Genomic DNA, 13,114 nt, shown 5'->3' with positions numbered 1-13,114 from the left:
AGGAAATGTGCGGCCCTTACGTTAACAATTAACTAGCGGTAATTAGATATTTGAGATTTGGGGGAAATTACGGTCGCCAGTCCTATGGACAATTACTATAGTAACTGAAAAAGGAAGGTTGTTACACATATAATTAGAAAGGTTGTTACACATATAATTAGCACTAGAAGCATGGCAACTGAAGGTTGACACGTGTAGTGTGAAAACTGAAAGTTTGTCAGAAATAATAAATTTCGCTACACTCTGACTTAATTTAGCAAAAGAATTAATAAAACCGGAAAATTGAAAGTTAATTTAGTGACTGAAATTAATAGTGAGCTTTGTTTCCGAAGCACTACGAAATTCAGTAAAATAATGTTAGTCTTGGGCTACCTCAACAATCATTTCAAAAGCTACTTGAATCTCCCCATTTTCGAAATAAGAGATTTAACTTTGATCTTGGATTAAATGAATCTGAACAATTAACAATAGTAAAATTTAGTACGTACCAAACTGATCTGTAGTCACAGGTAAGCTAAAATATGGTAACAAAACTCGCACTCATAATTTGTGCTTGTGTAATCTAAATACTGTAGCCAGCTATGAATACTTTAAATGAACTTTGACATTAAAGCAGTGAAATAGAATAATATTGCTTTAATGCTGGCGTTTGAATTTCAACGACACTCGGGTTCATTCCGGAAAAGGAAGGGACCCTGCTTGGTAATACAATTGGGACAATGAGCAACAAAGGTTCATGCTACGTTGCTGTAATTTTGTGATTTGAACAGTTTTAAAAGCTGAGGTCTGCCATACAGTTCTAAAACTTTACGTGCTTCCAGTCTTCCTTGTTGGTTGATTGAAAGTTTGAAGCCGTCGATCGAGGAGGTGGCGACAGTCACCCATTGTCGGCCGTCGCTGTTGCAGAAGCTGGATGTTGGCGCGCCTCCTTCTCGACACGGTCACCAGGCGAAACGGGCTCTTGATGTGCGCCAGCTAACGCTTCCCGTCCGCGACACCGTGTCAGAAACTATCATAGCAAGTGGAGCGCAATTACATGCTGCCAAACCCCGAAAGCGCGGCAACTCGCGGGAGCGTCACACAACACACCTGCTCCACTGCACTAGCCCAGCCAGACTCCTCTCTGCCCGCGCTCCACGCGGCAAACACTACCAAAGGTCCTAAACACTTTCGTTCTTCACACGACCTATCGATGTGTTCGTTCGATAGCATACACCCTAACTAGGAGTATTATTAATTGAATCTGCGTTGACTTTTTAAAGGAACGTCCATCCCACTGGCAGTCATCCTGTATTTTGATTTCTTAAAAGTCGTCCTCTTCGCATTTTCTGTGTGACACAAGGTTTTGATTTTCCTAGTTATTCATTCTGTCCTCGACCGTTTAATTTTTTTTACTAACAACAATCAACGCAAAAAGCCCTAATAGTTACATCTAAGATGCGTTTTCTTGGTGTATATGGTTTACTGACAGGAATTTCAGCTTGCAAACCTTTGACTTTGTAACCGTTCTTTGTCAATCTTTGGCAAGTTCAAAATTTCCTGCTTATGTCCTTATTCGGCATAAAAGTGGTAGAGCTGATACGTTATAACCCCTATGTGATATTTAAACATGAAATTTTTATTTAGTGTAGAGGGTTTCACTATTTTTGCTTGCTGTGTGTGATTCAAATCATTCGGCTATCAATGTACTTCCTTCAAAATGGCTCTGAGCACTATGGGACTTAACAGCTATGGTCATCAGTCCCCTAGAACTTAGAACTACTTAAACCTAACTAACCTAAGGACATCACACAACACCCAGCCATCACGAGGCAGAGAAAATCCCTGATCCCGCCGGGAATCGAACCCGGGAACCCGAGCGTGGGAAGCGAAAACGCTACCGCACGACCACGAGATGCGGGCTGTACTTCCTTCATACTGCTTTCGTCACACAAATATCGGTCGTAGCTGGAGAATGTTGATCCCACCTGGGATGTATTTACCGAACTGCTTCTTCGAAAGTAATGACACCTCACATAGAATTCAATATTAGTGAAATATATACACTTAATGAAATTTTCCACTAGCGAAACGTAAGATATTGTTTTGAGATGTGATATGCAGTTCTTCAAAGAGATGTAAGTACAACGAAGTTACCTTTGTGTTTCTTTATCCGTTAATTTTACTCCACTGCTCACAATATCATAGAAGAAGGAATAGTAATTAGCGAATAATAAATAAATAGGAAAAAATAATTCAAACGTTGGAACTTACGACGTATACAGTGTGAAGATGGCCCACATTCGACCAAAATCAGTTATGGTTATCACTCTTTGTGATTATGCATAAAATTAAAAAGGTGAAATATGACGATTGAATTTATTGTAGACCTAGAGATGCGAGATTTTATTGCTATGGGTAGAAACACATTAAAAACTAAAGTTGCTTTTACGTTATTGAAGTTTTTGTCAAAATTAGATGCCTTAACACTTCCCCCTTTTCTGTTGACATTGTGCTTCTTTCTGTCTTTGGAAGCATAATATTACGTTTACGTATTAAGATTTCATTAGTAATGAAGTCATCAGAGGGAGATACGTTGCACGCTATAAGCGAATAATAATTCCATTATAATAGTTCCACATATTCTAGTCATCTGTCTTCATTTTTGCTGTTTATATTTCAGAGCTACATAGTTTCGTCTCCAGAGGTCCAAATGACTAGCCGCTCAATTGACAATACAACACATTGAGAGAATCATTTATCTTACATGTATAAAATGTGTTGTGTAAGCTACTTTTACATGCGTGTAGGTGAAGAGACATTACTAACAGATAGATTGATGCCGACAGACTGACAAACTAACAAAAAAAAAGTTACCAAGTATTGAAGGTTGCCTTTTACAACTTCCTCGTTATAAATATTTACGCATGTGTTTCTCACGATCAGTCTTTGCTGGTATATCTGTGCCCACTAGTCAGTATATGCATAGTCTCTCCTGGTTCATCTATGCTGGTTTGTTTCAACTGCCGTCTCTGGGGCTAGCGGTGGCTCAACATTGAGAAATATAGATGGCTACGTAGGCAGCGTGGATTGTGCTTTTTAACAGGAACAGAGAATCCTATTCTGTTCTTGCTCCTGACAGTTCGGTTCTTGTGCGTGCTTCGATAGTTGCGCGTTGAATTGTATTGACAAAGACCTAGATTGCTGCCAAGGTTTGTATGCGTGAGGAGGAGCTCCGGAAAGAAAGGTAATATTTGCTGCAAATGCTTTCTTGGCGAGCCTAATTGAGGCGACAGCCTCTTGTGCTGTATTGAGTCGTATGAGTAAAAAATGTAGGACTTGCAGTTTCTACTAATTTGGGACTGATCTTATTCTCTCTGAACGTCGTATTTGATTTTCAATTGGTCTCAGTACATACTTTCTTCATTCGCCTAAATTTCTTTGCTCTTTCATTGATTTCAGAAGTACTTGGTAAACAAAGTCTTTGTCTTACCGAGGCTTAGCTACCACGTGGCACATGAAACATTCATTACGGTTTCGAATAAAATGCCTGCATCAATTGCACTTATCTCTTTATTTTAAAAATCATAACCGTTTTTGGTCCTCAGGGCCATTATTCAGTCGTATCTGCATAATGTACAACAGAATTTTCAAATGTTGAAGATGTAGCAATAGCCATCATAAACGACAAACATAATTCAAAACAACTCGTTCACACAATACAATAAATAATATACTGTGAACTTCTCCAGTATTAAAATGGATTCGTGTTTTGCAAGCTAATTAATGTTAAAAAACAACCTCCAAGCAAAGACACCTAGGTTCAAGTCCCAGCGGCGGCACAACTTTTAATTCATTCCTCGAGCTTCTGTTATTACTGTCATCAAACATCTTAAAAACACCATAGTAAGTTAAGTATTGTGCGAAACGTATACAGTCTAGGAAATCGACATATATCCCATGAACTTACGCTTAGGACGTCCTGGGAGAAGGCAGAAGGACAGCTGATACCTTCCTGGAAGTGACATATACGAAGGGAAGAAGGAAGTTACAGAGAGGGCCTGCAGGGGACAAGTAGGTAAGTCGGCAGAGGCGAGTCATGAGCTTCAGAGGTAAAACAAAATACAGATCAAAATTTTATTTGAATAACGCTCAGACACCCTACGATGGACGAGACCAATTTCACAAATAAATGGAAGTATCGAATAGCATATCTGCCCAAAAACACGACGTTACAACGATATGCAGGCATGGGAAACTGAACGTGGTTTATTTGCATAAATAGGCCTGCCATAGTATGAACTGAAATGTAATATCGCTGAAATTAATAACATTGCGATACATGAAACATAAGCTGGACGGTACCCATCAGAACAATGTTTTTATGCTTTTTTTTCAGTTAAGAATATCGTTCTTGATGTGTTGGCAGAAGAGCCAACACCGTGTTGCTAGAGGAGGCCGATATGCACGCGTTCAAGCTCACGCAGACTGGCGTGAGGTCTGGAATAATTAAAGGAGTTGAGTCTCATAAATAAAGTACGAAGCTCTTGGAATACTTAACTTTAATCCATAATTGGAGAACATCGCTCTTCATGATACATAATTACAAACTCAATATAAACTGGTAATGGCGCCTTGCTAGGTCGTAGCAAATGACGTAGCTGAAGGCTATGCTAACTATCGTCTCGGCAAATGAGAGCGTAATTTGTCAGTGATCCATCTCTGGCAAAGTCTGCTGTACAACTGGGGCGAGTGCTAAGACGTCTCTCTAGACCTGCCGTGTGGCGGCGCTCGGTCTGCAATCACTGACAGTGGCGACACGCGGGTCCGACGTATACTACCGGACCGCGGCCGATTTAAAGGCTACCACCTAGCAAGTGTGGCGTCTGGCGGTGACACCACAGTTCTTAGTATAGTGGAAAAGACTGTAAATTCAATTTCCTGCTACCTGACCCTAGGGGTTGTTATAACGAAGACCCGGCTAGCCGCACAGTCTTACGCACTGCTTCCTGAGTGGAAAGGCGCGCCAGTTCCCGGTACGAATCTGCCCGGCGTATTAGTGTCGAGGTCCGGTATGCCGGCCAGCCTGTGGATGGTTTTTAAGGCGTTATTCCATCTACCTCGGGGAATGCGGGCTGACTCCCCTTATTCCGCCTCTGTTATACTGCGTCGGTGATTGCCACACAAACACCGTTTCCACGGTCTCGTACACCATAGTTATTCTACCAAGCAAACATTTGGGGTTAGACTCATCTGGTATGAGACGTTCCCGGAGGGTCCACTGGGGGCCGAGCCGCACAGGAGCTGTGGCCTGTTGTGGTGTTGTGAACCACTGAGGGCTATGGCTGGACGAAGCCTCTCCGTCGTTTCTCCGTCCCCGGTTCAAAACACATACATACTCATATTAAGAAGTAAATGAGTTCCACTATTGCAGCGCATGATAATGTTTTGTGGGTGAGGAGAATATTTTGAATCATATCAATGGTTTCATCTACAGGGATGTTGGACTAAAAATCGTTAATTTCAAATGAAGCAATAGTAATGTGTCTGACTGACTCATCTATCTGGTAGCAGTTCGTGATTGAGTCATTTTTGCAAAAAATTTAATGTTTGCAGCAGCGTAATTAATTTTTCTAAAATGAAATAGTCGATGTTGTTAACTGCATTAAGTATCAGTCTTATTGGCACATTTTCTTTATGCATTTTAAATTGGGCTTTCTCTCTCGCTGTGAATGGGTTCATTATTTTTAGATGACTTCTTTCATATTTATTAATCACATTATTATGTTTTGAATAGACTTTCTGTTTGAATTGCATTTTTCTGCATATAGGATGGAATATAGGAATTTTGTATCATCATTTCTTAGTATTTTGACTATCTCGATAAGCCCACTTAAATAATATATATATATATATATATATATATATATATATATATATATATATATATATATATATATAAATCAAATACGGCGTTCAGAGAGAATAATATATATATATATATTATTCTCTCTGAACGCCGTATTTGATTTTCAACTGGTATATCTGGTATATCTGTGACGCTATTCCACTGTACTCACCTGCACAATGTCCCCATAGTCACCGCCGGCGGCCGTGAAGTTGAGGTGACAGAGGAAGGGCAGGCGGTCTTCCCGCGGACGTCGCACCTCCAACTCGTACGTGCGGCCCACGTCACCGTAGTACGTCCTGTTGCACGCTGAAACAACCAAACGTAGCACTCTAAGCTCGACCCCCTTCTCTGTACTACGGTATGTATTATTTTGAGTCATCATTCTCCTGACTGGGTTGATATGGGCCGTCGCAAATTCCTCTCCTGCTCCCACCTCTTCATTTCAAACGAGTTACTTGCAACCTACGTCCTCACTTGTTTGTGTTCCAGTTTCTGTCTTCCCCTACCGTATTTACCCTCTAGAGTTTCCTCGAGTACCATGGAGGTTAATAAGTGATGCCTTAACCCATAGCGTCCGAAATTTTTTAGTGTGAATTTCTTTAAAAAATTTTAAGAAAATGGTTAAAAGGTCTAAATAATATATAGCTGAAATTTAAATGTGTTCTCTCTGACAGAAATAAAAATAATCAGTGTCCTATAAATAGGATGCTGATTGCCTGTGGCGTCCTATAAAGAAAACAATCTTTCTTCAACTTTATTTCCTCTTTTATCATTTTTGTTCCACTTTATTCTTAAGCAAAATAATTAAAAAAGGAAACATTAAATTTCAAATTGAGAAACATTTATCTATGTGCTCAAATTTTGAGAAATTATTGATGACAGTCTTTAGTTAGCCTCTAAATTGAGTCACATAATTTACACACTTGATGAACAATTGTAATTATGATTATGTGCTAAAGTTAGTGATTACAACCTAAAAGGTCAATGAATTACATTTACTAAAAATATTGAATCTAATAACTATCGATCGATGGAAAACATATTCATATAAATTAGTAGCTAATTGGGTGGCACAATTACAATCAAACCATTTAGTTGGGAAGTCTGGTTGATAATGAAATTTAGGAAAACTAAGAGTACATGAAGTTACATCACTCTTACTACCAAATGTTTTCCAATAACGAGACCTCTCCCATCTATCCGAACGGTATCCAGAGCTTTCTTCCTGAAGGTCTGCGATGGTGCTGGTCTAAAAATGGCTCTGAGCACTATGGGACTTAACATCTGTGGTCATCAGTCCCCTAGAACTTAGAACTACTTAAACCTAACTAACCTAAGGACATCACACACATCCATGACCGAGGCAGGATTCGAACCTGCGACCGTAGCAGTCGCGCGGTTCCGGACGGAGCGCCTAGAACCGCTAGACCACCGCGGCCGGCTGGTGCTGGTCTGTTAATTCGTCTTGCATTCTGCCCGATTTTCAGATAAGAGGTGGGAATGCATCTTCGAATATGCTTAATTTTTTCGTCTCCTGAAATACGTTGTTGTATATATGTACCTCAGCCACGTCAACAATTCTAATGAAAATTTGTCAGTATCATTTTTTCTCACGAACTGCGATCGTCTGTTCTCCAGAAGCCAATCATGATGGTCTACGAAGTCCATATATTTGCTGTACTGAGTCACAAGATAAGGGTGTTCGACGAGCTTCTATTCATTTTGGCTCTTTTGCCATCTGGAAACTGAAACCAGAGGCTCACTTAGATGAAAATGTGTTGCCAATGAAACACATGTCTTGTAATTCCACTTTATCACGGTGGCTTGACAAAATGCACTACTCTGTGCTGTCTGTGACAGTAAAATTTATTCTGTTACCGGTTTCGGTCTTAAACCATCTTCAACGTGTCATACATGCTTTGGCATACGCTACTACTGAAAACCATAATTGCCAACATAAATGGAATATCGTAGCAAGATGATTTAAGACCGGTAGCGGAATAAATATCATTTTCACAGACAGCACAGTGTAATGAATTTTGTAAAATTCATACATGTTGTTGACCAAAGCCTAAACAAGATGTTCATGGTGATATGCTTCTTTGTATCAAAATGGGTATCATAATTTCCTCGATATTTCTTTGCTAAGATTTTATCTTCTTCGCAAGTGCATTCAGGAGTCCGGATTTGTCTTATTCTACTTGTGGCATGGAAACTCATGTGTTTTAGTTGTACAGACATATAATATGAACTAAAAAAAAGGTATAAAAACACATGATACTGCTTTTCGGGTCAGCGAAACACTCTACCATTTTTGTCAAGACTCGATTTCCCAAAGGATGAGAATCTCCAGAGACATCTTTCCCACAGGACAGATCAAAAGTATAAAATCAGCAACCACACAAAGCCCAAAATTTATCCCCAAACCTTATGAGTTTCCCTTTTAGAAACTGCTTCGGGGAATGACGACCGTAGTACCTGACCATCAAATCGCCGCTCGAGAGAATTTCATCAGAAATTAACCTGTTCTTGAAATGATTTTCAAATTTCTGACCTTGAACAGCCGATCACTTCCTCATTATTTTCTACAAAATGAGGCACTGATTTTAATTCAGGGTATTGATTACGTGGTGTCGCACTTTTTACAAGGAGCGCCATCGATCGTCATCTTCAGATCAATAATGTCTCTCGTTGGGTAATGTATGGTGTCCGAGTAAAATTACGAAACCAATAAGTAATTTCAGTTCATCTACAGAAGTAGAACGCGGCGGCTTTTTGTTCCACTGTTCTGCACACTTTTCATTTTCTTCCACAACGCTATTTAGCAACTTAAAAGTAAGCAGTTCCTCAAAAATTCCCATTGACGTATAACATTATACAGCGTTCACAGCATTTTCACGGTTAGTTTCTGTCAGACTACGTACATTCCCGAAACGACAATTAGGATATGTCTTACACAATACTGCCGATGGTTCACTCTTTTCCTTTTTGGAAGAACGATTCTTCAGGTGTGACTGATATTGAGTTTCCTGGCGCAAGGTAAAATTGCTGTATAACAGCATGGAACGTCGTCGTCCTCCAGCACGTTGACTTCTACTGTCCCTGGATTATCCTGCACCATAGTACACCCTGTTTCATCATCATCGAAACTCTCCTCAAATGTCAGTTCATCGACATCAGATGAATCAGAGAATATGGGCTTTTAAGGCGATTAGTGTTCTAAACTGTATTTTTCTCATTGAGAAACGTACAGATGTAAGACGGAAATTACTAATACTGAACGAAGGACAGTCAGACGAATCAAAGAAGAATGTGAAGTGGAAGATATAATCATGACAGTGGAGGCGTGTGGATCAGGTCACGAAGACAGTTAATGGTAGATGGGTGTTAGGACTTCTTTGTCTGTGTCTATGAAATACGAATTGTGTGAGGCGATGACCTCATGGAAAATAGGTTCATGACATTGGAAAGTGTGCTGGATCCATGTATATGATTCTATCTGTAAAGCGCCCGTGCGCAGAAAATTCCAGAGAACAGATAATTTTAAAACGAGGGCAGCCTCAGATAAAGTAATTTTACATTATTGGTTGACCAGTTCATACAATGTATCAGGTGTCTTCAGACAGGTGTTGGATCTTTTAAAATATAAAACTGAATTAAAAGTACAATATTGCAGTCGCTGTATTCGTCGAAATGGTTTTGATCCTCTAATGTCATAAAAAAATTATTATTTGAGTGACGACCTATGTTACACTGCTAGTACCTGTCATTAAACTTAGCTTGTAAATTGAGCCTTCTAATGCTCCTTGTGATTCTTCCGCTTTGTCACGTGTGTTGTGTTGTTGAAATACTACTTTACTCTCACGGGCCGTCGCTGAAAAATACTTTAAAATCAAAGTGTAATTCCTCTCTTTTGTTCTACAAAGAAATACTAATTACTACCTGTGACAAAAGAAGACGCTGAAGGCGGTGGGGCTATGTACTCACGCCGTGTCTACTTGCACTAAGAATCCGAATTCTCTCTCTCTTTCTTTCTCCCTCGCTCTTTCTTTCAACCTCATCCAGCCACTCCTCTCTCTCTTATTCGTCTCTTCCTCTCTCTCTTAATCTTGTTGGCTCTGTCCGTGTCTCTCATTCTATATTTATCTCTTTTTCTTTCGTATACACACGCGAGTGTGTGCAGTGTTTGCCCATTAATCGTAATTCGTATCACTATTCGCATTTCTAAATTCTTTGATGAATTACAGTAAGTTTCCCTTTTGTGATTGTAGGGATGTGGAAAACCGCCTAAAAACCACATCCAGGCTGGCCGGCACACAGGCCCTCGTCGTTAATCCGCCGGGCGAATTCGATCCGGGGCCGGCGAGCCTACCCGAGTCCAGGAAGCAGCGCGTTAGCGCGCTCGGCTACCCTGGTGGGTGTACACTATTTAAGTCGGTTAAGCTGAAGCAAAAATCATGAATACGATATTCACACAGGCACTGTGCACTTTAAGATTAACCGCAGTGTATTGATTTTATACTTTGATGTCATACAGATGGTAATTGTGTCCTATGAGGCGCATTAGCTCCGCAATGGACGACCGCTTACTTACAGACGTCAAGTGATGTGATGGTGTTTTGTGTCATACAATCACAAGCTACTTTAATTTTTGGTATTTAGAAATTGCTATAACTTCCAAATAGCTGGCCATAATCGTAAACTGAACGATGAAATAGGAGAAGTATAGTGCTCCTCGCCGGCTAGGATTTCTAGCAATTACTCACACTATGGTGATATCGTCTAAAAAGCTGTTAATAAGAAGGTCCGACAATGGTTAACCATCGCCGTCACTCGCCTTGCTGCCTATACAAGTAATGGTCTCCGTATTTATTTTGCAATGAAGTGTAAAAAAAAAGCCATAAAATGCTCACAGCTTTCAGTCATATTGTCAGCTTTCTGCTTGGAGGACCGACAGCAGCTCAATGCTAACAAAAGCCGCCTGATGCGCTGTTTGCTTCACTTGTGTTCCGAAAACATCTGTTCTGCATGTCACGTGCAGACCATTGATCTCCCTTTATATCCAGTGTTTCACTCGATTTTCAGATAACAATACCTTTCTGTTTGGTAAAGTACTCTCAATGTCAACTGCAGCTTTTGTTCTCTGACGTCTCGTTTAAAAAGTGACCAGCTTTTGTTAATAAAAAAGGCGCTTCTGTTTTATACAATTTAATCTTATAACATTACAATAACTGGGCAGAATGTTCTCCCAGGTGCTTAGACGATTTAAAGAGCTTTTACGAAGTGTTTATTATGAATAAATACATCATGCTTTGTTACGGTATTGCCTTTCAGCAACAGCACTATTCTTTTTTTGTCATTGAATTAAAATTATTATTTTTTATTTATTTATGGATGTATTTACTTTGTCAGAATGGGAACGGAAAGCCTTCGTTTGCATTTAGACCGACCTATTTATAGCTCTATGACTCTATTCGTAGTGAAACAAGGTATATCTACTACACACGTACTTCACAAAGCAATGTGACGTGCTCGTGTTCCCATTGTACCTGTTTAGGAATTCTTCCCGTTACATCTTATCACTCGTGGAGCAAGGGAAGAATGACTGCTTGACCACCTCTGTGCGCACTGTAATGTAATCTTTTTTCACGATCCCTACGGGAACAATAAGTAAGATGTTATAGTATGTTTCTAGGTTCATCGTTGGTTTCTGAAGCTTTGTAGAAGGCTTTCTGGGAATATGCTGCGTCTCTCTTCAAGCGTTCGCCAGTTCGTTTTCTTCTGCAACTTCGTGACACTCCCAGTAGTGGTTCAGATAAACCTGTGACCATTCCCCCATGAGCAATATTTTAAGAAGAGTTTCTGAAGTGTTTTCTAAGCAATCTTCTTTGCAGGCTTGTATTTTAGCTATGAACCAAGATCTGCCACATGTTTCAGCTACAATTGAGAATATGTGATCGTTCAGTTTCATATCCCTATACACTGCTACACCAACGTATTTGTGTGAGTTGACGATATCACTGATATTTTAGTCATAGGATACTACAACTTTTAGATTTGAGAAGTGAACACTTTTCCATTTCTGAACGTTTAAAGTAAGTTATCAGTCTTCGCAACACTTTTGTCAAGATACTAGTGAATTTTTTTTTGACGGTATTTCGTTAAAGGAAGCTCCATCACGCGAAAAAGATCTGTAGTTTTTATCAATATCATTTGTAAGATCATTAATATACAACATGAACGTCGAGAGTCTTACCAAACGTCCATAGGGCACACTTCAAGTTTTTTCTTCATCTGTCAATTACTCGCCATCGAAGGTGACACCCTACGTCCTACCTATGAACACATCAGCAATCCAGTCACAAATATCACGTGATACCCATATCACAGAACTTTTGATAAGAAGGGTAGATATGGTGCAGACAATCAATCTAATGTTTATCGGGCTGCCTTGCTCCATTGATTTAGGATGTAGTGTGAAAGTGGGGTTTCACATTACTGATGTTTTCAGAATCCTTGTGGCTGGAATGCAGGAGTCATAGAGTTCAAGATACCTCATGAAAGAGGTGTCAACACTACACAAGGTAGCAGGAGTATAGGTACTGATATGGTGATAATTGTTACCGTATTGTATGCCAACTTCAGTGCGTTAGATGTTTTTCCTCTGTGTCTAACAGGTTCCCCATAAAACACCTCACATATTTTACCGCCTGGTGTTTCCTGCACAATCGTAACTTCACCATGAAGTGGAATACACCTATCGGTATTGACTGTCCGTGTTGCAACCATGTTTCGCCATTTCAGTACCTGATCTGCCGAGGGGAAAATAAATATTAATGGCTTGCTTACGCTGTTCGTACTTGAAGGTACTAATCAACCTAAAAACATGCTGCTCGTAACAGCTATAATTATTAATCTGCAAATGAAGTAAATGCTGATGTAATGTTATTCATTACAGTTCCTCAATTACAATAAAAATATACGCTGTATGTTGCAAGATTCTACAGCAAATGAATGTTAAGGATATTAAACAGTAGTTTTGTAGACAGTCATGACCTGCGCTTTCTTCCAATTTTTTGTAACGGTATTCTGTCCTAGGGATCTACGATGTATTACGGTTATAATTTAGTATAGGCGAGCCATCGCGGATTTCAACTTTTGTGGCTTAGAAGCAGACCACATTGAACCCAAATAAGGAGGGCAGCACTGAGATTCTTTACTGGG

The 13,114-nt window shown here is 39.8% G+C and overlaps 1 protein-coding gene across 1 annotated transcript in view; it reads right to left on the bottom strand.

Moving 5' to 3' along the window:
• The window catches only part of LOC126210138 (uncharacterized), a 72,915-nt gene that overhangs the window by 38,175 nt on the left and 21,626 nt on the right, over positions 1–13,114 (bottom strand). Inside the window, exon 3 of the mRNA XM_049939324.1 lies at positions 6,060–6,196. Within this exon, the coding sequence (XP_049795281.1) occupies positions 6,060–6,196 (137 nt within the window). The remainder of the gene's footprint in view (positions 1–6,059; positions 6,197–13,114) is intronic.

Source organism: Schistocerca nitens, chromosome 1 (genome assembly GCF_023898315.1).
Source record: "Schistocerca nitens isolate TAMUIC-IGC-003100 chromosome 1, iqSchNite1.1, whole genome shotgun sequence".
NCBI lineage: Eukaryota > Metazoa > Arthropoda > Insecta > Orthoptera > Acrididae > Schistocerca > Schistocerca nitens.
This window is presented reverse-complemented; position numbering and strand designations above follow the sequence as displayed.